General features: G+C 52.7%; 2 protein-coding genes across 7 annotated transcripts in view; both read left to right on the top strand.

Moving 5' to 3' along the window:
• Positions 1 to 1,083: 1,083 nt before the first annotated feature.
• On the top strand, positions 1,084 to 7,359 carry IHH (Indian hedgehog signaling molecule). The gene is made up of 3 exons (XM_019976990.2): positions 1,084 to 1,621; positions 3,943 to 4,204; positions 5,929 to 7,359. Exons 1-3 carry the CDS (start codon positions 1,304 to 1,306, stop codon positions 6,585 to 6,587), a joined length of 1,239 nt encoding a protein of 412 aa, XP_019832549.2. The 5' UTR covers positions 1,084 to 1,303; the 3' UTR covers positions 6,588 to 7,359.
• Positions 7,360 to 19,694: 12,335 nt separating this feature from the next.
• CFAP65 (cilia and flagella associated protein 65) overlaps positions 19,695 to 22,059 on the top strand; it is a 41,638-nt gene continuing 39,273 nt past the window's right edge. For 5 of the 6 annotated variants that reach the window (XR_011561885.1, XM_070772469.1, XM_070772471.1 and 2 more), the window contains exons 1-2: positions 19,725 to 19,887; positions 20,462 to 20,628. The gene's annotated coding sequence lies outside the window, so the exon portion shown is untranslated. Of the gene's footprint in view, positions 19,888 to 20,461; positions 20,629 to 22,059 lie in introns of all 6 variants that reach the window. The other variant, XM_070772467.1, reaches the window with a different exon arrangement.

The following is a 22,059-nucleotide window of genomic DNA, read 5'->3' as shown; positions in this document are numbered from 1 at the left end:
CTAATTCATTCAGCCTTCCTGAATATCCTATTAAGATACACACACTATCCATGCTTACATCTCTAGCTGCCATCACTCATTCTCTGTTCTTTTTCATTTGTGAAATAGAACCGAGAGAGTAATTATTTAGCAGCTCCCTTGTGCCGGCGGCAGCCAGTCAGGATTCCTTATTCCGTTGATGTCACTATTTAGGATGCTGTTCTCTACACCTTGGCCTATGCCTCCGCAACTTCACTTTGCTCCTTTCAGCAATGTTTTCACGTCCACCTCGTCCTCCATCTGACTCGTCATGAGGCTGGATGCCCCACTCCCAGCTTCGCACCGGGTTGATACAGAATTCAGCTCCACCAAGCTGAGAGGGCGCGCCTCCCCGGGCCAGGGTGGGGCACCAGGTTACCAGCGGCCTCCTGCCTTTTGGGTTTACTTCCCCGCAGGGGACACCGTAGGCGGCTATGCGGTCCGGCCACTGTCCCCCACCCCTCGCGTCCGGCCGCGCCGTGGGTTGCGGTCTCCGTGGGGGCGGCAGCTCCTGTACTGGAGGTTTGCGCCTGGCGGGGCACCCCGGAGCCGCGGGGAGCCCAGAGGCGAGGCCAAGGCCGGGTGGGGCGCGTCCGGGCGGGGAGAGCACACTCAGGCAGTGCGGGGGGCGCAGAGGGCAGGGGCGGGCAGACGCACGACGGAGGAGCGAGCGGAACGAGGGCTGGCTAGTGCCGGGGCCGCCCGCCCGAGGGGGAGGAGGCTGCGCTGCCCTTGCCGCAGGTTTGCTGTCGAGCGCGCAGGAGGCAGGGACATGGGTAGGGTGCGGTCTGCGCGGGGCCCGAGCCCGGATCTCTTCCATTTCCCCTCTCACTCGGCCCCGGGCTGCGCCGCAGACGGCAGCAGCTCCCGCTCCGCCCCAGCCGCCTGACCGCGGGGCCGGGGTGCTAACCGCGGGGCCCGCCAGCCGGCCGGCCCGGCCAGCCCAGCCCAGCCCGGCGGCCCGCAGCCCCGCCGCCCGCCGCCCCCCGCCGCCGCCGCGTTGCCAAAACAAACGGGCCGGCCTATTTATTGGCGGCCGGCGAGCCGGGCAGCTCAGAGTCGAGGCGCCGAGGGGGACAGCGCGTCGCCACCAGCCAGGGCCCCGGGCCCCCGCCCCGCACCTGAGTCCCGCCGGCCGTGCGCCGCGCCGCGCAGCCCATGGCGCCCCCACCTGGAGCCCCCAGGAGCCACCCGGACGCCTGAGCCCCCGCAGCGCTCCGGTCTACTCGTCCACCCATCAGCCCACCAGGCGTCCTCGCCCGCCGCTCCTCGGGGCTCCCCGGCCATGTCTCCCGCCCGGCTCCGGCCCCGCCTGCGGTTCTGCCTGCTCCTGCTGCTGCTGCTGCTGCTGGTGCCGGCGGCGCGGGGCTGCGGGCCGGGCCGGGTGGTGGGCAGCCGCCGGCGGCCGCCGCGCAAGCTCGTGCCGCTCGCGTATAAGCAGTTCAGCCCCAACGTGCCCGAGAAGACCCTGGGCGCCAGCGGCCGCTATGAAGGCAAGATCGCGCGCAGCTCCGAGCGCTTCAAGGAGCTCACCCCCAACTACAATCCAGACATCATCTTCAAGGACGAGGAGAACACCGGCGCCGACCGCCTCATGACCCAGGTGAGCGCGACCCGCCCTCGCAGGGCGCCGCCGCCGAAGCACCGCCACCTGCCCGGCCCTACCCGCCCCCTGGCACCTTTCCTTGACTGGCTGGCACGCCCCCTGGCACCTGCCCCTCTCGGCAAGATGGGCCGGCTGGGGTCCCGGCGGAGTGCTGGCATTCCCCGAGCCCGCTGGAGGCGGTGAGAAGAGTTCCCCTCTGCCAAGCGCCACAGCCCAGCGGGTTGGCGGTGGCCCCTTCGGCCCTGGAGTGCTGGCAGCTCAGGTCAGACGCGGCACCTGGAGGTACCTCTACCCGACTGCCTCCCGCGCCTGCAAGATGCACCAGTCCTTCTGGCCTAACCTTCCGCATGGCTGCGCCCCTTTCATGTCGAGGCGATTCGGCAACCCGAGAGGCGAAGCTCCGGGCGTGGAGGGTCCCACTGGCCTTTCCTCCCCGCGCGCTCTCGGTTCGCTGCTCGGCCCGGTCCGGGGTCTGGGTTAAAGGAACAGCGGGCAATGGTAGAGCCAGGAGGCGGAGGTAGGGAAGGGATCTTGCAGGGGAGCCCACGTGTCTGTCCCCAGAGCCGAGCGGCGCAGCTGCAGTTGAAGGGTAGGGGTGCCGGGCAGCCGGGCTCTGGGACCGAACTTGGGGGAATCCCTGGGTTTGGTACTGTGGATAGATTGAAAGAGAGGGGCTGGGGTGCCGGCTAGTCCTAAGTGCTCCGAACAGGAGGCGCGCTCAACCCAAGGACCTGGGGGAAGGGTGGGGGTGGCGGGGCGGGGAGCACACTTTCTTCCTTGAGGCCGAGTTCGAGGGAAGGGGACCTAGGTCCCCTTCCTCGGTGGGCTTCCACTGCACGTATGCAGCCTGCTTTCTAGATGCTTTGGGGAGGGCAGTTAGACCACGGCCCGCAGCACGCGCCCAGGCGCTGGGGCTGGCCCGCGGTGTCGGGCGAAGGTTGACTGGTGGCTGGGCCGGGCCGTGCGCCGAGGAATGCAGATAAGGATCCGGGCCACGGACTGGGCAATCATTGACAGCGCGTGCCCGGGCTCTGGACCCGAGTAGGGGAGGGGTGGGGTGGGGGAAGAGGGGCGGGGAGCAGGGGCCGCGGGACAGACATAGGTGGGTGGCTAGAAGCCTGGCGGCCAGGAGCACGCGGAGCTCCCTCTGGGGGCAGTGAGCGCCCCCAGCTAGACTGCAGCCTCGGAGGACCGACGGGGCCTTGGGTTTTAGCCGCTGTTGGCTCCTGGGAGACCGAGTCCAAGGGTCTGTGGGGACCCTCGGCTCTGAGGGGTGGAGTAGGTTGAGAGGTGGGCTGCCCACACCTGGCAGCTCCTGGCACCTCAGAGTCAAGGACTGTGGAAGGACCCCTCTTCCCAGGCTCCTCTCCTCAGTCAGCTGCGGGGTTCCTCAGGCTCCAGGTACGAAGAGAGCCAGCGCAGACGATGGTCTCTACCGTCCTCCCCGCAGCGCGGTTCGTCTTCCACTTCATGGGAGGCGGAGCATGAAGTGGGCACCCCGAGGTCAAACGCTCCGTTTCTCGGGTCCTTTCCCAGATAGGGGCGGCGCAGGGGTGCTGAGTGCTCTTGACACAGGGAGAACGCTGCTTGGCCTTTATCAACCCAGAGCCCACCCCTCGCAGCGGGAGACAAGCCACGTGGTCCTCCATCTGGCCGGGTCAGGCGCTAGCCGATCACCAGCTCTGGTTCCCTGGCTGCCGCTTCCCGGGAGCGGGCGTGGCCGGTTTGGGATCGTGAGGGTCCCAGCGGGAATGCCTCTTGGCGCCGAGGAATCCCGGCAGGCTTGGGATTCCCCTCCAACACACCCCCCAGGCTGCCGAGGCGCTCCGCACCTGCCGCGCCCAGGCCGCTTCGCGGGCCTCAGCCCTGGGGCTACGGTGACACCTACTGGGCACCTCGAGCCTTGCACGCCTAGCAGGCCGGCCTCAGGCAAGTCAGCTCCGGTACGTCGTTTACCTTCCAGGCAGCAGGCGGTCCCCCGCTGGTCTCCTGGTGAGACAGAAGGGCCCGGCGCTCAAAAGGTGCAGTAACTCCAAGAAGAGAGAGAGAGAGTTTAGAGACAGGCCCCCACGGGTGAGCGGATGGACGCGCCTTCCAGATTTGTGGCGCCACTGCGCGGTCCAGATCCCGGTGGGGTCAGGGGATGCTAGAATGGAAGGAAGCACTTTAGGGTTCTCTGTTCCTAAGAGAGAAGGACAGAGTACCCTCCCCGGTTTCCAAGCTCCAGCGAGTGCGGTAGGAGAGTAAGGGGCGGGGCTGCGCGCTCACCTGCACACGGGCCAGCCCCTCCCCCAACTCTGTCCCCTCCCCTCCCGCAGCGCTGCAAGGACCGCCTGAACTCGCTGGCCATCTCGGTGATGAACCAGTGGCCCGGAGTGAAGCTACGGGTGACCGAGGGCTGGGACGAGGACGGTCACCACTCGGAGGAGTCGCTGCATTACGAAGGCCGCGCGGTGGACATCACCACGTCGGACCGCGACCGCAATAAGTACGGACTGCTAGCGCGCTTGGCAGTGGAGGCCGGCTTCGACTGGGTGTATTACGAGTCCAAGGCCCACGTGCATTGCTCCGTCAAGTCCGGTGAGCCGCTGCCGGGGGACTGGGCCCGGGGCCGGGGCCGCAGGGCGTGGGCAGGCGGCGCTGGGCCAGCGGGAGCCAAGAAGGTGAAGAGGCCCGCCCAGGGATGGAGGCGGGGACCTCGGGGACCAGGACGTCAGCGGCGCTCCCCCCTGCTGCTCTTGACCACCTGCTCCACCCGTGCCTAATAGTGTCATGGCAGGAGCCTAGGGAGACAGGGTCCTGTCCCAGCGATGCTGGGTGCTGACCAGGCGGTCCACAGTCCAGAGCCTGCTGCAAATGGTGCAAGACAGAGCAAGCTGGCCAGATGGAGAAAGCCAGGCTGACAGAGAGACGGCCTCCCCATACAGAGTGGTGCAGAACTGGGAGGTGGGGGTGGGGCCAGGGGCCAGGCTGTGCCCAGACATCAGCATGACTGACTGGGAGCCAGGAGCCCAGAGGTTCAGAACGCACAGCCTGGCTGCAGGTCAGGCCTTTTAAGGCACTATGTCTGCTCCTCTCAAGGGGCGCAGGCGTCCCCGACCTCTTCCCCGGGGCCCTGAAGCTGGACTTTGGGGGGCAAGGACAGCCGTGAGGGCAAGAATAAACAGAATGGACTTAATAAAGTGGATTTTCCCATATTGGCCGCTTTGTTGATCAGAATTGGCAGGCACTGGAACCTCGCCCCCTCCCTCGAATCTTGTCTGCATCCCTGCCACGTGCACTGAACCCGGTCATGGATGCTTTACATGGTTCCTGTGTGGACTGCCTGCGGGGTCCCCTGACTGCAGGCTCAGCCTTCCATGCTGGCCCCATGCAGCGATCACACTCACAGACCTGGCACATTGGACCAGGCTCTCTTTTGTTCCTCATTCCACCAGGCTCACAGTGGTGACCCCATCCGGACCTTTCCCCTCTGCACTTCCCTGTCAACTATATTTACTTCAAGTCACATCGACCCCTCACTTGCAAACACAGGCCCGATGCCAGTTCCCAGAGGGGTCATTTCCCTGCATTACTACTGACTCCCAAATAGTATCTTGCATCCCACCCACTGATGCCATTGTGTCCTGTCCCTACACAAGGACCCAGCACATGAACTGAAGATGGTGATTTCATCCTGGCCACTGAGCTACACCCTGGCCTGGCCATTCACTCTGAGTTTCCCCAGGAGTCTGTGTTCTCGCCACTGACTGGCCTTCCTCTCTATTGGTATATAGATGCCAAGGGCCAGTTCTGGCATAGAACTTGGGATGTCAGTCCAAGAGGACAATTTGGGGGGAGCATCTGAAAAATGGGTGAGAAATAATGGGACATCCAGACCCCAGAAGCATGAAGTGACTTACCTTCTCGAGGCTGCAGCTTTGGGGTGTCAAGTCACAGCTGGCCACTTCCTGACCCAGCTGACCCTCAGCCTCTCTGACTGCTTCAGTCTTATCAGGATTGGGAGCGGCAGGGGGAGGGCTTCACCTGGGCTTCCTAAGGACCCTTTCCCTCATGCTCCCTGGGCTTGGAGCCTCAATATGCTCCTCTCATGAGCAAAGCATTAGACTAGGGAGGAAGGCAGATCATACTGCGGGCTGGGGGTGGGTTCAAAGCTGCAGAGAAAGTGGCGGGCAGGGAACATGACATGGTGATGGGGGAGCAGCCTGGGAGCAAGGGGCACCTCTGGCTGTGCTGGGGAGGACTGCAGTGACTGGGAATCCAAACTCCACCCAGTAATGCCTTCATGTCCCTTCTTCCCACAGAGCACTCAGCCGCAGCCAAGACAGGTGGCTGCTTCCCTGCTGGAGCCCAGGTGCGCCTGGAGAGCGGGGCACGTGTGGCCTTGTCAGCTGTGAGGCCCGGAGACCGAGTGCTGGCCATGGGGGAGGATGGGAACCCCACCTTCAGCGACGTGCTCATTTTCCTCGATCGTGAGCCGGACAGGCTGAGGGCCTTCCAGGTCATCGAGACCCAGGATCCCCCGCGCCGCCTGGCACTCACACCCGCCCACCTCCTCTTCACAGCCAACAATCACACTGAGCCAGCTGCCCACTTCCGAGCCACGTTTGCCAGCCAAGTGCAGCCTGGCCAGTATGTGCTGGTGGCTGGGGTGCCAGGCTTGCAGCCTGCCAGAGTGGCAGCTGTCTCCACGCACGTGGCCCTGGGGGCCTATGCCCCATTAACGAGGCATGGGACACTGGTGGTAGAGGATGTGGTGGCCTCTTGCTTTGCGGCTGTGGCTGACCACCACCTGGCTCAGTTGGCCTTCTGGCCCCTGCGACTGTTTCACAGCTTGGCGTGGGGCAGCTGGACCCCAGGGGAGGGTGTGCACTGGTACCCTCAGCTGCTCTACCGCCTGGGACGTCTCTTGCTGGAAGAGGGCAGCTTCCACTCGCTGGGCGTGGCCGGGGCAGGGAGCTGAAAGGATCCTTCTACTGCCCTCCCAGAACTGCCCACATGGGTCCAAAGGCCTCCCCACCAGGAGGGCATTGGCCTTGGAAGGGACCTGAGTGGGGACACTGGTTCCCACCATCTCCTCCACCACAAAGATACATCATTGAGACTTGTACTGGACGATGCCAGTGTCCCCCAGCCCCATCTTGGTGTAGTGACAAAGCTGCAAGCTGAGCTGGCGATGGGGGAGTGGTCTCTCCTTCTATCCTTGAGGCCAGTGGGTCCCAACCCAGCCAGCCCTCACTACGATTTTTCATTCCTGCCTCCCCCAGTGGGGAGGGCCCATTCTATCCATCTTAGGCCCCTCTTGGGTGGGCTTGCACCTCAGTTGATGCTGCTAGATTCCCTGGGAGCTGGCAGGGAGCTGGCTGGACTCAATGCTGCCCAGAACTGAGCAGGCTGCAGGATAGGGCAGCCAGCCTGGCCATCCTGAGGCATGACCTTCCTCTCTGGCCACACTCCTCGGGACACATACGGAGACTGTTGCTGTCAGTACACAGAGCTGTGTGTTCCAGCCAATGTGATCACAGTGCCCAGGACAGGGGCAGTGGGCTGGATGTCCTGCCCAGCCTCTGCCCAGGCTATACATTCCCATTTCTGCTGAACCATGACCCCTACCCCCTCCTCCGGTCAGTCTCCCCCACCTTATTTATTGGCACCGAGGGGGAAGCCCATGGGAAAATTTGGGGATGTTTTGGTCTTTTCTTCCTTTTGTAATAAAAATTATTTAAGTTGTTAGAGCCCTGGAGTCCAGGACACCAAGTAGGGCTGATACACTGTTAGCCTAGAACCGTGGGTGGGGCCATCCAGGGCTGTGTGCACCTTCCTCCAAAGACAAAACCTTCAGCGCTCCCACCCTCTTTGCAGGCCCTTTCTCATCCAGTAGGTCTGCCAAGTCGCAACAGAGGGCTGTTCAGAATGGGCTGCAAGGCAGATGTGAATTCTACAGAATCTCTTCATGATCCACAGTGAAAAGTTAGAGACTCACGCCCCTAGAAAGACCAGAATAAGTAGGGAAAGCCCCTTTACTCAGAAACAAGGAGATGTTTCTAGATAAGTAAAGTTATCACGGAATTGTTAGATCAGTTCTTTCTCTGGTCTAACTGTGTTTAGGCGAACTTTGGGGTCAGCGTGCAGAGGCCTTGCCTGGCCCTGGTTAAGGTGCCTTCCCTGCTGATTCTGGTCTTTCTCAGGGCCTGAATCCTGATTTGTGGTCCCACTTCTAGGATTCTTCTTTAACAGATCCAGATCAGGATGTCCCTTGTGATCCAGTAGATTAAGACTCTGCCTGCCAATGCAGGGGACACGAGTTCGATCCCTAATTCAGGAAGATTCCAGATGCCTCAGGGTGACTAAGCCTGTGAGCCACAGTTACTGAACCCTGAGCTTCTAGAGCCCATGCTCTGCAACAAGAGAAGCCACCATGGTGCACACCAAACTTGAGAAAGCCCATGTGCCACAACGAAGACCCAGCTCAGCAAAAAAAAAAAAAAAGAAGATCCAGATCGAGGCCTAGGAACTTATTTTTACAAATACTCCAAATATGGCAGATAGTCCATAGCTTACACTTTGAGAAACATTGCTTAGTCGGAAGGACACCAGTTTATTGCCAAAACAGGATGACCCCTGTCTTCATTTTTTCTTGGTCTCTGCATCCCACAGCAAGTTTTTCTGTACTCATTATAGACCAGCTGAGATTCCCATGTCCATCGATAAAATTGTTAAATATTCAGGAATACTCTGAAGCAGTTGAAATAGGCCATAGTGGGAATATTTACACCATAGAAATTGGCATATGCTACCAAGTTAGGGCTCCGCTGACTGTGGAGAGCTAGTTGTGAAAGCACACCCCTGGGCAGGTTCTAGCCTCTGATAGAGATTTCTGTCAGAAAGTGGTGGGGGGATGATTGCCTTGACTCTTACCTTACTATCCCCACTTCCATGGAGGAATACTCTAGAGAAAACTTCATTGCTCTGGAGACTGTCATCTGAGAGGAAGAGGCTCCCACAGGCTGTAATGACAACTGCTAATCATTTCGTGAAGACTAACCATTGCCAAACATTGTTCTAAATGCTTTACATGTAGCACCCGCTTCATTTTCATAACAACCCTATGTGGTATATATTATGCATGCATGCTAAGTAGCTTTAGTCATGTCTGACTCTTTGCGACCCTATGAACTGTAGCCTACCAGGGATACAGTAATCTTTTGTCCATGGGATTCTCCAGGCAGGAATACTGGAGTGAGTTGCCATGCCCACCTCCAGGGGGTCTTCCCGAACCAAGGATTGAACCCTCATCTGTTATGTCTCCCGCACTGGCAGAAGAGTTCTTTACAACTATCACCACCTGGGAAGCCCAGTATATACTATATTCTTACCATTTTCCAGATGAGAACACAGAGGTACAGCAAGCTTAAGTAACTTGCCCAAGATGATGCAGCAAATGACAGAAGCAGGATTTGAACCCAGGCGTCTGGCTTGCCTTTTCATACTGTTCATGGGGTTCTCAAGGCAAGAATACTGAAGTGATTTGCCATTCCCTTCTTGGAAGAAAAGTTATGACCAACCTAGACAGCATATTAAAAAGCAGAGACATTACTTTGCCAACAAAGGTCCATCTAGTCAAAGCTATGGTTTTTCCAGTAGTCATGTATGGATGTGAGAGTTGGACTATAGAGAAAGTTGAGCACCAAAGGATTAATGCTTTTGAACTGTGGTGTTGGAGAAGACTCTTGAGAGTCCCTTGGACTGCAAAGAGATCCAACCAGTCCATCCTAAAGGAAATTAGTCCTGAATATTCACTGGAAGGACTGATGCTGAAGCTGAAAGTCCAATACTTTGGCTACCTGATGCGAAGAACTGACTCATTAGAAAAGACCCTGATGCTGGGAAAGATTGAAGTGGGGAGGAGAAGGGGATGACAGAGTATGAGATGGTTGGATGGTATCACCGACTCAATGGACATGAGTTTGAGTAAACTATGGGAGTTGGTGATGGGCAGGGAGGCCTGGCGTGCTGCAGTCCATTGGGTCGAGAAGAGTTGGACACAATGACTGACTGAACTGAACTGATCTGGTTCACAGGTCCACTATTCTCACCAGAGGCTTTTCCTTTGGTAAACTTGGGTCCTTTCCAGAAGGCATGCTCAGCATTTCAGGACTGGAAATCTACTTTGTCAGGCCACTTGGAGTGGACTACATGTCCCTTTGTGGAAGACACTCACAGACCAGGTCACAGGAACCAGAACATCTATGAACACATTTGCAGTGAGAAACAAAAGGTCAAGGTCAGGAGGCTCTGGTCCATTCATTTGCACATTCTGTCTTTTACAGAAATTTTGCATGGGGTGGGGGAGAGAGTGAAAGAGAGATTGAGGCTCTCCCTTATGGGAGGCCTACCTGCCCCTCTTATGGGGCCTGGGGACACTTTGTCCTGTAGACACAGAGCCATTTGGTGTCCCTAGACCTTCTGTTCTAAAAGAGCTTCCTCAGGAAATACACTTATCTTCAGAGATGGCTGCAGAGATTCAGAAAAGCACTTTGAATCCAGACCCTGAAAAGACCAACCTTGGGATAGAGGTGAGGCCCCACAGTTTTTCAGGGAATCCTGACCCAGAACTATGGTGATGGTACCAGCTGGATGAGTAGAGTCAGCCTGGAAAGTTATCCTTCACTTCTGCAGTGCGATAGTCCAGTTCCTCCCACCAGAACCAGCTTGCTTATCCTCCTTAAGATGCTGAGGCCCAGAGGAAGGTCAACCATACCGCCCAGACCCAGGGAGCTACTGGTCCCACGCCTGCTGTTCTTCACAGGCCTAAGCTCAGCCCTGAAGGCCGTTGCATCCACAGTGGTCATTGCTCTCCCCCAACTTTTGCCTGAAGGGGCTACCTGCGGAATGGCTTCTGACAGTGAGCGGAGATGTGTTGGAAAAGGCTGAGCCAATGCAACAATCCTTTAGGCGACCAGGCCTGCTGTTAGCACTTGTAGCCCCAGGATAGGAAGTGGAAATAGGTGAGTGAAAAAGTAAAGTGTTAGTCACTCAGTAGTGACTGACTGTTTGCAACCCATGGAGTATTGTCTGCCAGGCTCCTCTGTACATGGAATTCTCCAGACAAGAATACTGGAGTGGGGAGCCATTCCTTTCTCCAGGGGATCTTCCCAACTCAGGGATCAAACCTGGGTCTCCTGCATTGCAGGCAGATTCTTTACTGTCTGAGCCACCATGAAAAATCTTAGTAAAATGCCCCTTCAGGAGATCCAACTAGAAAAGGCAACACTTCTGGCCTGGCACCAGGAAGTCTGTCTAGGAGAAAGTCTCACACCAAGGGCACTGAGCTCACAGAATGTCTGGATTTCAGGCCCCGCCCCCTTGCCTGCCCAGTCCTTGTGCAGTGTACAACTTGTACAACCTTCAACTCTGGCCCCAACTGGTCTGAGTCTCTGCCAGGCTCAGACAGGTTCTGCCAGTGGTGACAATTTGGAGAGAAGTTCCTACAGCATCACACAAGAAGAAGTGGGGAGAAATAAACAGGGGTAAGGATGGGATGTGCAATGTCTGGAGACTTCCTGGAAGTGGTTTGGGGCTTGGCATAAATGATTTGGGCAAGAAGAGGTGGATGGATCATTGGGAGCAGGTGTGTGGAGGAGAAGTGTAGGGCATGCTCAAGGACTAGGAGCCAGTGTGACTGGGGCTTAAAGGTGCCAGGAGGAGAATGGAAGTAGGGGAGGAGAAACACCGCACCCCATAAAAGGGGCAGAGGTGAAGGCCTGGTGAGAAGTGCTGAAGCAGAAAACACCCCAAAGAAGGAATGGAGGCCCTCAGTGTGGAGCACAGGCTCTGCTGCCCACCTGAGAAGGTGTCCCTGCCACAGGAAAACTTTTTGGCAGGTATTGGTGGCAGCAGCTCTTCCAACCCATGCCCTCTGCCCCCTGGGTAGAGCAAGCCTCCTGGAGCTTGGGCCCACATCCCACACCCCAGCCTAGTTCTCAAAGCCTCTTTGTTCCATTGGGCCAAGCTTCGGCCAGCCCAGATCTGATAAGGCCAGGTAGGACAGATAACGGCCCCACCCTGCAAGCCTCAAGCCACACCCAGGCTGCCTCGCACGCACACATGCACACACATCTCTTCTGCCCCAGAAGGGCCTAGATGCAGGGACCTTCCCACCCACACCAGAGCTGGGGAACCTCAACCTCTGGGCTGGCCTCCTCCTGCAGTCCATTCAAGACCCCTCTCATATGCATGCGTAAGCAGGATAAGGGAATTACCTCCCATTTCAGAGAGAAATAAATGAAATGTCCCAGAGGGAAAATGACTTGCCCGCAGTTGTTTCTTCCACAATCAGGAGCATCAATTGCTAGCTCTGCTCTTTATGAAAGTGAAAGTGAAGTTGCTCAGTCATGTCCAACTCTTTCGATCCCATGGACTGTACAGCCCACCAGGCTCCCCTGTCCATGGGATTCTCAAGGGAAGAATAATGGAGTGGGTTGCCAACCACCCCAGGGGCCGAACCTGGATCTCCCGCATTGCAGTCAGACTCTTTACCCTCTGAGCCACTAGGGATGCCTCTGCTCTTTATATTATCTTTTAAAACCCTAACATTATGTGAAGTGAGGTTATTCTCAGTTCTTTTCTGGCAGAGAAGAAACAAAAGCCCAGAGAGGTGAAGTTACTTTCCTAAGGTCACACAGCACATTCCAGAGCAGAATTCAGATCCCCTGCAGCAGCAAACTGAGAAAGGTAGGAACTGACGAGTTACCCACCCCAGAAGGAGAGGAATGCACTCCCAGCCTTCATCTAAAAGATCTGATGGGGCTAGGGGTGGCCAAGAATCTCCAGGAGGGTGGTCCTGGAAAAACAACACTCTAGATGCTGTGTGTGTGTGTGTGTGTGTGTGTGTGTGTGTGTTAGTTGTTCAGTTGTGTCCAACTCTTTGCAACCCCATGGAGAGGATCTCATTTTGATGCAAGTGGCAATGTTTAAAATATGTCCATGAATTATTTGACAGTCCTCTCCCCTTGAATCTGGCCTGAGACTAAGTTAGGAAAGACCATATAGCTTCTGTCTGGACCTACCCTGAACTTGCCAAGTTGGGAAGGCTATGGATAGGTGTTCCCAGCCCTCGCCTAGCTGAGCTCCCAGCCCTCGCCTAGCTGAGCTCCCAGCCAACAGCCAGTATCAATTGTCAGCTGTGTGAGTGCACCATCTTGGATGTCCAGTCCAGTGGACCCTTTAGGAGGCTGCAGCCCTGGCCAACTCCTAACTGCAATGGCATGGGAGAGTCCAATTGAGAATTGCCTGGCCAAGCCTGTCCTGAATTCCCAACCCACGATATCACAAGCAAAATAAAACGGTTGTTTGGAATCTTGGTGTGCTTTCTTACACAGCAATGGTAACCAGAACAAAATGCAAAGAGGAGATGGGATTTGGTGAGGACAATTTTGGAGGCTTTCCAAAGCATTTAATACACTTTTACATGACAGCTTTTTAAAAAATGAAGTGTGCATGAGGCTGGGAGAGGGGTGGTGCTTCTTCATCTTCTAAAGGGGCAGTGTGAGAAGACACACTGACGGGATAAAGTTGGAGCAGATAGAGACAAAGGGAAGGGCTGGATAAGCTCATCTCCACACTCAACTGGTTGAAAGAATGCTCCATACCTACTCTGGTAGCAGGGTCTCTGGTGACAGCAAACTTGGAGGAGTGGAGAGCCTCTGGAAGGAAAGGAGTTTCCGCATGTGGGCTAGTGGGTAGCAAGGAGTTATACACAGTTAAAAGGAAGGCTACTAGAAGTTTTAAAAACCCAAATGTTAGATGCTGAAGAAAGTGCTCAAAGTTTGGGGCCAGACCTGAGAGAGGGGCTGGACGTTCCCATGGATGGTTGGATGCTTACAGGGCCTTGACAAGAAGGTCCATGAAAACGAACTGAGAAGTGCACTGTTACCCTCATCAACTCCCTCTGTGTCTGCATCTGGTTTTTAACATATGCCTTTGAATGCCCAATGTAAGAAAGCTACTCTGGGCATTCCCTGGTGGTCTCTGCATTTTAGGTGGTTAGAACTCTGCCCTTTCACTGTTGAGGGCCTGAGTTCCATCCCTGGTCAGAGTACTAAGATTCCACAAGCTGCATGGCATTGCCAAAGATAAATAAGTAAGTAAAGGTGTGTGTGTGTGTGTGTGTGTGTGTGTAAAACTCAGAGGAAGGTGAACAGGCAGGTCATAGGGAATGGTATTTCTCCATGGAGTGCTTGAAAGAGTATAGATGGATAGGTTTCTTGGTTCTGAACGCTTAATTCTAGAGAGGCAAAAGATAGGTGTGTTCAGAATCTAATAAAGAGGAGGAAAGTGCAGTTTATGGTAGAGAATCCTAGCAGACACCACTCTAGTCAAGTGATCAAGCTCATCATCAGTAATACATGTCGACAAGGTGTACCCTCTGATATTATGCGCTGAAAAGGGCTTATAACTCTGTTATGCTTCCCAACAATGCACATCTTACTCTAATCATAAGAAACGAACCCAGATTGAGGAATATTCTACAAAATAATTGACTGTACTCTTCAAAAGAATCAAGATCATAAAGACAAGGAAAGATTCAGGAAATGCCGAAGGTGGGATCCTGGATTGCATACTGAAACAGGAAAAGGACATTACTGGATGAACTTGTGAAACCCAAATAAATTCTATACTTTTCTTAATTGTATTATTATATCAATGTTAATTTCTTCTTTTTGATAAGTGTCTTATGGTCATGTAAGAGGTTAACCTAGGAGGACGCTGGATGAAAGGTTTTAGAGAACCACCTGCACTATTCTTGTGCACATCTAAAATTAACTCAAAATTTTTTTAATTAAAAAAAAAACTAATAAAAGAGAATCTCATGGACCAAAAAATGTAGGCTTCCTTACCATCTCTAAGTCCAAGTCAACTTCCACAACCAAAGGAAGCCAGTTAACACTAAATTGGTGGTCATGCTATAACATCTTTACTTGAGAGAGGGCTCTAGCCAGATAGGGATTGGGAAAGGGTTTGAGGAATTAAATAGGGTGGAAAGTCACAGAATAATGGTGTTCTTCATTTATTCAAAACATATAATGAGTCAGGCTCTGTGCTAAATTCTGTAAACCTTTTATCACACTTAAACCTCATGACCTTTGAGGCAGCTGTTAGAAGTTCTTGCTGTTTATGGAAGAGGAGGCTGGGTCTTACAGAAATGAAGGAATAAGACAGCTGAGGGCTGATGGAGTTGGGGTTTAAATCCAGTCTGATTAACTCCAGAGCTTGCTCTGAACCACTCCACTGTACTGTCTTCTCAGCTATGATCTGCATTCAAATCATGCCTTAGGGTTCTGCACTGGTGTGGGTGGGGGAAGAGGAGAGAGGAGGCAGGAGGAAGGGGATGGCCTAGGATGGAGCTGTCCATGGTTCTGGCCAGAAGGACATGGAGCTGGGCAGCCTATAGGAGATGGTGCTGAGGAAGACAGCTGGGAGATAGTGCAGAAAAGGAGCCTGCTCAGACTAGAGGGAGAGAGCAGTCAGACATGGTGGTATGTACCAACAAGGAGGAATGAGAGAGAGACTCCAAGCTTTGGCTTAAAATAAATAACCACATACACAGTAGCTGGTAAGGTAGGATTTATCCTCAGGTCTCACTTGCAGCCAATACACCAGTATTATCCTGTGTAGCTCTACTGGTTGTTAAAATCTGGAAGTACTGTTAGCGGGTGCCCTCAGTCGTGTCCAACTCTTTGTCACCCCATGGACTGTAGCCCACCCAGGCTCCTCTGTCCCTGGGATTCTCCAGGTTAGAATGCTAGACTGGGTTGCCATTTCCTTCTCCAGGGGATCTTCCCAACCCAGGGATCGAACCCGAGTCTCCTGAGGCTCTTGCATTGGCAGGCAGATTCTTTACCACTGAGCCACCTGGGAGAGACCCACTTTGTTACTAGTTAGCGGATAGTCACTGACTGAGTTCTCCACTACTGTGGCTGCTCTCCACATCTCACAACCTAACACCTGAAAGGTTAAGGCTGGCACAGTATGGGCTCTCAGGACCCAGCTCTGGCTTTAGGGCTCCCTGGTATCCATTCTCATAGGTAAGTATGCATACTGTACCAATTGTATTTTGAATACTGCCCCTGTTTGCCCCCTTTTACAGATGGGGAAAGTGAGGCTCTGACATGTTTAACCATTTGCCTCAAATTGTTCAGTTCTTAAATGGTAGAATCAGGACTTGAACTTAGTCTTCTGGGATTAAGCCTCATGTCCTTTTCCCTCCATCCCCCCTACTGTTGGCCTTATGCCTATTTACCACTTGGTATGGGGTTGCACAGAGTTGGACACGACTGAAGCAACTTAGCAGCAGTGGCAGCAGCAGCGGACAATGAGGGAGCAAGTTGAACAGGTTCTTTGGGTTGGCACAGGAGAGTTAGAAAACCCTATAGGGGTCCCAGGCAGAATGGAGCTCTTTCCTTTGAATTGTATTGCAGTCTTCCCCAGCCCCAGACAATGTTGTATCCTGGAAGCCCTTTCAGGCTGGGGGGTGTCATCAATCTCTCTCCACACCCAGCAACTTTAGAGGGCCATGGCAGCTTAAGTGAAGAGGAACTAAAAAGCCTCTTGATGAAAGTGAAAGTGGAGAGTGAAAAAGATGGCTTAAAGCTCAACATTCAGAAAACAAAGATCATGACATCTTGTCCCATCACTTCATGGGAAATAGATGGGGAAACAGTGGAAACAGTGTCAGACTTTATTTTTGGGGGCTCCAAACTCACTGCAGATGGTGATTGCAGCCATGAAATTAAAAGATGCTTACTCCTTGGAAGGAAAGTTATGACCAACCTAGATAGCATATTGAAAAGCAGAGACATTACTTTGCCAACAAAGGTCTGTCTAGTCAAGGCTATGGTTTTTCCTGTGGTCATGTATGGATGTGAGAGTTGGACGGTGAAGAAAGCTGAGCCCTGAAGAACTGATGTTTTTGAACTGTGGTGTTGGAGAAGACTCTTGAGAGTCCCTTGGACTGCGAGGAGATCCAACCAGTCCATCCTAAAGGAGACCAGTCCTGGGTGTTCACTGGAAGGAATGATGCTGAAGCTGAAACTCCAGTACTTTGGCCACCTCATGCTAAGAGTTGACTCACTGGAAAAGACTCTGATGCTGGGAGGGATTGGGGGCAGGAGGAGAAGGGGATGACAGAGGATGAGATGGCTGGATGGCATCACCAACTCGATGAACATGGGTTTGGGTGAACTCAGGGAGTTGGTGATGGACAGGGAGGCTTGGCGTGCTGCAGTCCACGGGGTTGCAAAGAGTCAGACATGACTGAGCGACTGAACTGAACTGACAGCTTAATGCAGAGAATGCTCCATGCCTGCTCCTAGATGCCCCCTTATCCATAGTCTTCTCTTCACCTCTCAGGCTGGGCTTATAAGATTTACCCTACTAATTTTGGAGGTCAGGAGCTTCTGTGGGAGGACCTACCACTTCATTTCCTTCCCCAAACGTAAATACATCTTCTGATTTCAGAAGCAACACTGGAAACTGAGTCGGAGTTGTAGGTGAAGAAAAGTGGGAGAGGGCTCTTCATGTATTGGAGCTGGGTGCTTTGCCAACTGGATAGTAGATCATCCTGGCATGTCTTTTTGTCTTTCTCCACCCTAGAGCCACAGGCAGCCTCCTTCTTGGAGAAACAAAAGAGGAGGATGTGGAGAGGAGAAAACACTTTTGACCTCTCCTGTGTGCAGCAGAGAGACTGGGAGATGCGAGGAGGTGAGGATGCACAGAAAGCTGAGTAGCAAAATTATAGGGACCTTCCACTTAGCGGGGAAGCCCTAGTGGCTCAGTGGTAAAGAACCTGTCTGCCAAAGCAGGAAACACAGGAGACGCAGGTTTGACCCCTGGGTTGGGAAGATCCCTGGAGGAGGAAATGGCAACCCACTCCAGTATTCTTGCCTGGAGAATTCCATGGACAGAGGAGTCTGGTGGGCTACAGTCCATAGGGTTGCAAAGAGTTGGGCACAACTGAGCAACTGAGCACACACCCACTTAGCAAGTGACCTTCCAGTGTGTGTGTGTATGTGTGTGTGTGTGTGTGTGTGTCTATCTTTGTTGACAAAGTATGCATCAAATACTTTACATAACTGACCACTCAGTCCCTATGTGGGCCTTTTGATAATTATCCCCAGGGTAAAAGATAAGGCTCAGAGAGGTCATGGGACCTGCCCAAGTTCACACAGCCAGTAAGTGGCAGTCAGTCTGCCTGATGAATTTATCTCAGATCTGTCTGATTTCTCAGCCTGAAGTCTTCTGTATTTCACGGGAGGGATATTGGGGGAAAAAGCTTAGAAAAGCTATTTTTGTGTGTGCTGAAGCCCAAATCACCAAATGTGCTTTATCTTTATCACCCTTGGCTTCTAGCCAGGAGGATTGGAGTCCTCCCATCCTCCTTCCTCCTTTTCTTCCACATCCTGGTCTTCAACCAGATACTGAATCATCACCTACCCTTGTTCACAGCCTTGAACAAAACAGCGCCCACCCTGTCGTCTTTCTTGAGTCCACGAAGGAGATGGTCCCCAGGACCCAGCACCCATTGTTCCCCACAGGTTCTGGGATCCTGAAATGAGGGACTTCTGAGGCAAGCTCAGCTTCCTCTCCCCTTCTCAGTTTCATCCATTGCCACACCCCTTTCCATGCTGTTTGCTTCTTGGAGCTAAGTCCAGCTTGGGCCTTTCCCTGGGAGTCCACCATGCTGGTCAAGGTCACTCATCAGCAGAGCTCCCAGGAGGCAGGCAGAACCTTGTAGAAGAAGAGCCCATAAGGGACCAACCAAGAATTCCCTCTCACTGTCCCAAGCCCAGAAGCCACCACTGACTGGACAGACCAACTCTGGAGGGACACTTCTTCAGTGAAGAGGCACAAGGGTGTGTGGCTCCTAGAATAAGCTTTTCTAGCTCTAGTCTCCTTAGGGTTTTCTCGCTGGGATTTCTGAGGCTACCACCGAGCCTTGCCTCCAGAGTTACTGCTCCTTATTTTTTTCTGGCCTAAGAATAGACAAACAGGTCCCTTTCTCTGTTCTTCAGGTTCAGCTGAGTCAGGCTGACCATTTCAAAAAGAGCTTAAAGGAAAACAAAAAGGAAATCATTATAGAAACCACAAACAACATAGAAGTGGTAATGTCCAAAGTGCAGGTTTCCTATTCTGAGAATAATGTTAAAACCAGTGAAAAGCTCACCGAGTTCCACATTCCTTGATCCCAAGAAAACTCCAGACCTAATTGTGCTGGCATAACGTAATGGGCTCCTGGCCTGACCCTTCCTTTCAGCCTCTGGCCATGTGATCTCCCAGGCCAATTAAGGCAGCATTGTCATCTTAGTGTATCTTTTACCTTTAAACTCCAACTTTCCCAAAATGAGAGTTTATTTTCTGGGTTTACCCCTAGAGTCTCTCCCTCTAACACCCAGCCTCCAGCACTGTCCTGGGTAGTGAAGCATCTTTAATTGCCCATAAATGATTTCAGATTTTCAGCTTCAACCACCTAAGGAGTCTTCACCAAATGAGACTCTTCCCTGCAAAGGACAAACGAACAAATGAACCAGTGGGCTTCCAAAAATCCATATTATGTGAAATAATGCCTTCTTCAAACATCCACCTTCAGATCCCTTCAAAAGCGTTAGCTTTGTGCTGGGCTGGAGGAAATGCCAGGAGAAAATGCTTAGGAGACATTCCCTTCCACCTGCAAAAAGAATTCATTTGCAATGCAAGTAAGAAATAACTACTGCTTTTAAGTTAACAATTGTAATCACATAACGAAGTTCCCGGAGAGATTCTGACTCTATCACCAAGGGGTATCACAAAAGAACAGAAACGACTCCCACTGCTCCGACAAGTCCTTGGATTACCCTCCTCCGAATTTGCTCGTGATCGGGGACGTCCCAACAACTGTGTTGCAACTGGTAGAAGACAGTTACAGCCAGCCGGGAAGTTGGAGAATAAAAAATAAGGGTGAACGTTCAAGTTGGGCGGGGTCTTCGCTTTCTCTGATCCATGACTCATCCGGGTAGCCGTCGTTGCCCTGGGAAACCAGGAGACGCCGTGACTCGTGCGTCTTGTATCTATAGAAACGACAACATGGCGGCGGTGTGAGTTCTGAGCGTTGGTCCCAGCGACCCGGCGAGCTGCACGAGTGGCCAGGGAAGGTATCTGTCTTAGGAGACCGTCTCCTTTGGGAAGTCGTGACGGGGTCCCCTCAGTGTCCGTCGGAGAGCCCTGAGGTACTAAGACTTGGGTGAGATCAGCCTGGAGATCTCTTAGAGGATAGTGAAACCGCTCTAAGTATATTTTATTTCTTCTTGGCAACCCGCCACTTTTTACACTGGTCATCTTAGGAATTTTTAGGTTGGAAATTAGGCAAATAAAGGAAGCTGATGATTTTTTTTAAGGTTCTCAAGATATAGAAAAGAGACGAAAAACAACACCTCCCTTGCCCAGTGTCCTTGCAATGATTGCAGTCTTTGGAAGAGTAGCACATGCTACTGTGGAAATTATCATTGTTAGTTATAGTAACATAGGTTTGCCTAGGGCTTTTTCAAATTCTCTGTTTCTTTCAAACTTAAAGTCAATTTTGTGAAATAGGATAACCTTCATTTTACAGGTGAGGAGACTGAGGCTTGAGGAGATGGAGAAACTTGCCCATTTCAAATGAATCGGAGCAGATGCTGGAACCCTTTTCTTGCTCCAGGACCAGTGCTCACTTCCCTAAGCCCTAAGCCCTGGTCTGGACCAGCTTTCTACCCTGTTATCTCTCTTTTTTTCCTACAAATGTTGACCAGAGATTTTTTTTTCCAGAGTCCAGAGGCAGAGGCTGTTTGTAGAATGCTCTATGGTTACAGCCATTACTGAGCCAGGGAAGTACTACAAAGCCATCCAACAGCAGAAAAGTAATGGGGCCTTCCTCCCTGTCTCACCAGCTTGCATCTCTTTGATTCCATCTGAATGTTCACTTCCAATTGAAGGTAGGAGCCTTACCTGTCCTGTCTGGGCCTAGCACTGGTACATAGCAGGCATTCAGTAAATGCCTTGTGAATGAATGAATGAGTGAATGTAAGATAGTCCCCTTCGGAGGGTTTGGTTGCTATTGTTTAGTTGCTGTGTTATGTCTGACTCTTTTGTGACCCCACGGACTGTAGCCCACCAGGCTCCTCTGTCCATGAGACTTCCCAGGCAAGAATACTGGAGTGGGTTGCCATTTCCTTTTCCAGGGGTTCTTCCCAACCCAGGGATTGAACCCACATCTCCTTCTTGGCAGGCAGATTCTTTACCACTGAGCCACCAGCGAAGCCCCTAGACGGTTTGAACTTGTTGCCAATTAGGAAAAAAGTACATCAACAGAATATTTTGGTCTGGATGAATGGTGAGAAGGGTATGGGAGAGTGTCTGATGGAAGTGTGGAAATTTCTAAAGGGTGACCATACAATTGTTTCCTAAAGCAAACTATGTTATAATAAGGGGCTGAACCCCAGACTTGAAAATAAATAATTTCAGGCGAAATAAAAGATGACTCACATCTAATCATAAATTGTTATAAGGATTAAAATACATGTAAGGACTTACAACACTGCTTGGCACATAATAAGTTCTCAGTAAGTTTTCTTAGAAGTTGTTATTATTTTTGAAATTGTTATTCAAAGAGGTGGGGGAAGATACTGAGTAATCTTAAATATGCACATATGTTCAAAAAAGGAGTACATTAATGCTTTCAAATATGGTAGCCACACCAGGGTGTATGTGCAGAAGGAAGGGGGATTTGAGATGGAGCCAGAGCCAGTTTGGGACCCTTGTGTGTCCAAAGCAGGGCCAAGCACCCTTTTGAGCATTTGTTGAAAGCTGTGGACACTCTCCCTAGAAAAGAGCACATGCCCATACCCATGAAATTTGCATATAATTTGCCTATAACATTTGTATATAATTTCTAGACACAGCCTATGACTGGATCCCTCTGCTTTAGAGGTTGATTCATTTATCCTTGGATTGAATCATCATTTCAGTGAGTTCAGTTCAGTTCAGTCGCTCAGTCGTGTCCAACTCTTTGTGACCCCATGAATCGTAGCATACCAGGCCTCCCTGTCCATCACCAACTCCCAGAGTTCACTCAGACTCATGTCCATCGAGTCAGTGATGCCATCCAGCCATCTCATCCTCTGTCGTCCCCTTCTCCTCCTGCCCCCAATCCCTCCCAGCATCAGAGTCTTTTCCAATGAGTCAAATCTTCGCATGAGGTGGCCAAAGTACTGGAGTTTCAGCATTAGCATCATTCCTTCCAAAGAAGTCCCAGGGCCGATCTCCTTCAGAATGGACTGGTTGGATCTCCTCGCAGTCCAAGGGACTCTCAAGAGTCTTCTCCAACACCACAGTTCAAAAGCATCAGTTCTTCGGCGCTCAGCCTT

Source organism: Bos indicus, chromosome 2 (genome assembly GCF_029378745.1).
Source record: "Bos indicus isolate NIAB-ARS_2022 breed Sahiwal x Tharparkar chromosome 2, NIAB-ARS_B.indTharparkar_mat_pri_1.0, whole genome shotgun sequence".
NCBI classification, from domain to species: domain Eukaryota; kingdom Metazoa; phylum Chordata; class Mammalia; order Artiodactyla; family Bovidae; genus Bos; species Bos indicus.
The sequence above is the reverse complement of the archived record's forward strand: the minus strand, read 5'-3'. Positions and strand labels throughout refer to the sequence as shown.

Excerpts from the sequence above, each read along its gene's own strand:
- IHH (XM_019976990.2), top strand. The coding sequence starts at position 1,304 with ATGTCTCCCGCCCGGCTCCGGCCCCGCCTGCGGTTCTGCCTGCTCCTG. Across the intron at positions 1,622-3,942 it reads CCGACCGCCTCATGACCCAG|CGCTGCAAGGACCGCCTGAA; the intron begins GTGAGCGCGACC and ends CCCCTCCCGCAG. Across the intron at positions 4,205-5,928 it reads GCATTGCTCCGTCAAGTCCG|AGCACTCAGCCGCAGCCAAG; the intron begins GTGAGCCGCTGC and ends TTCTTCCCACAG.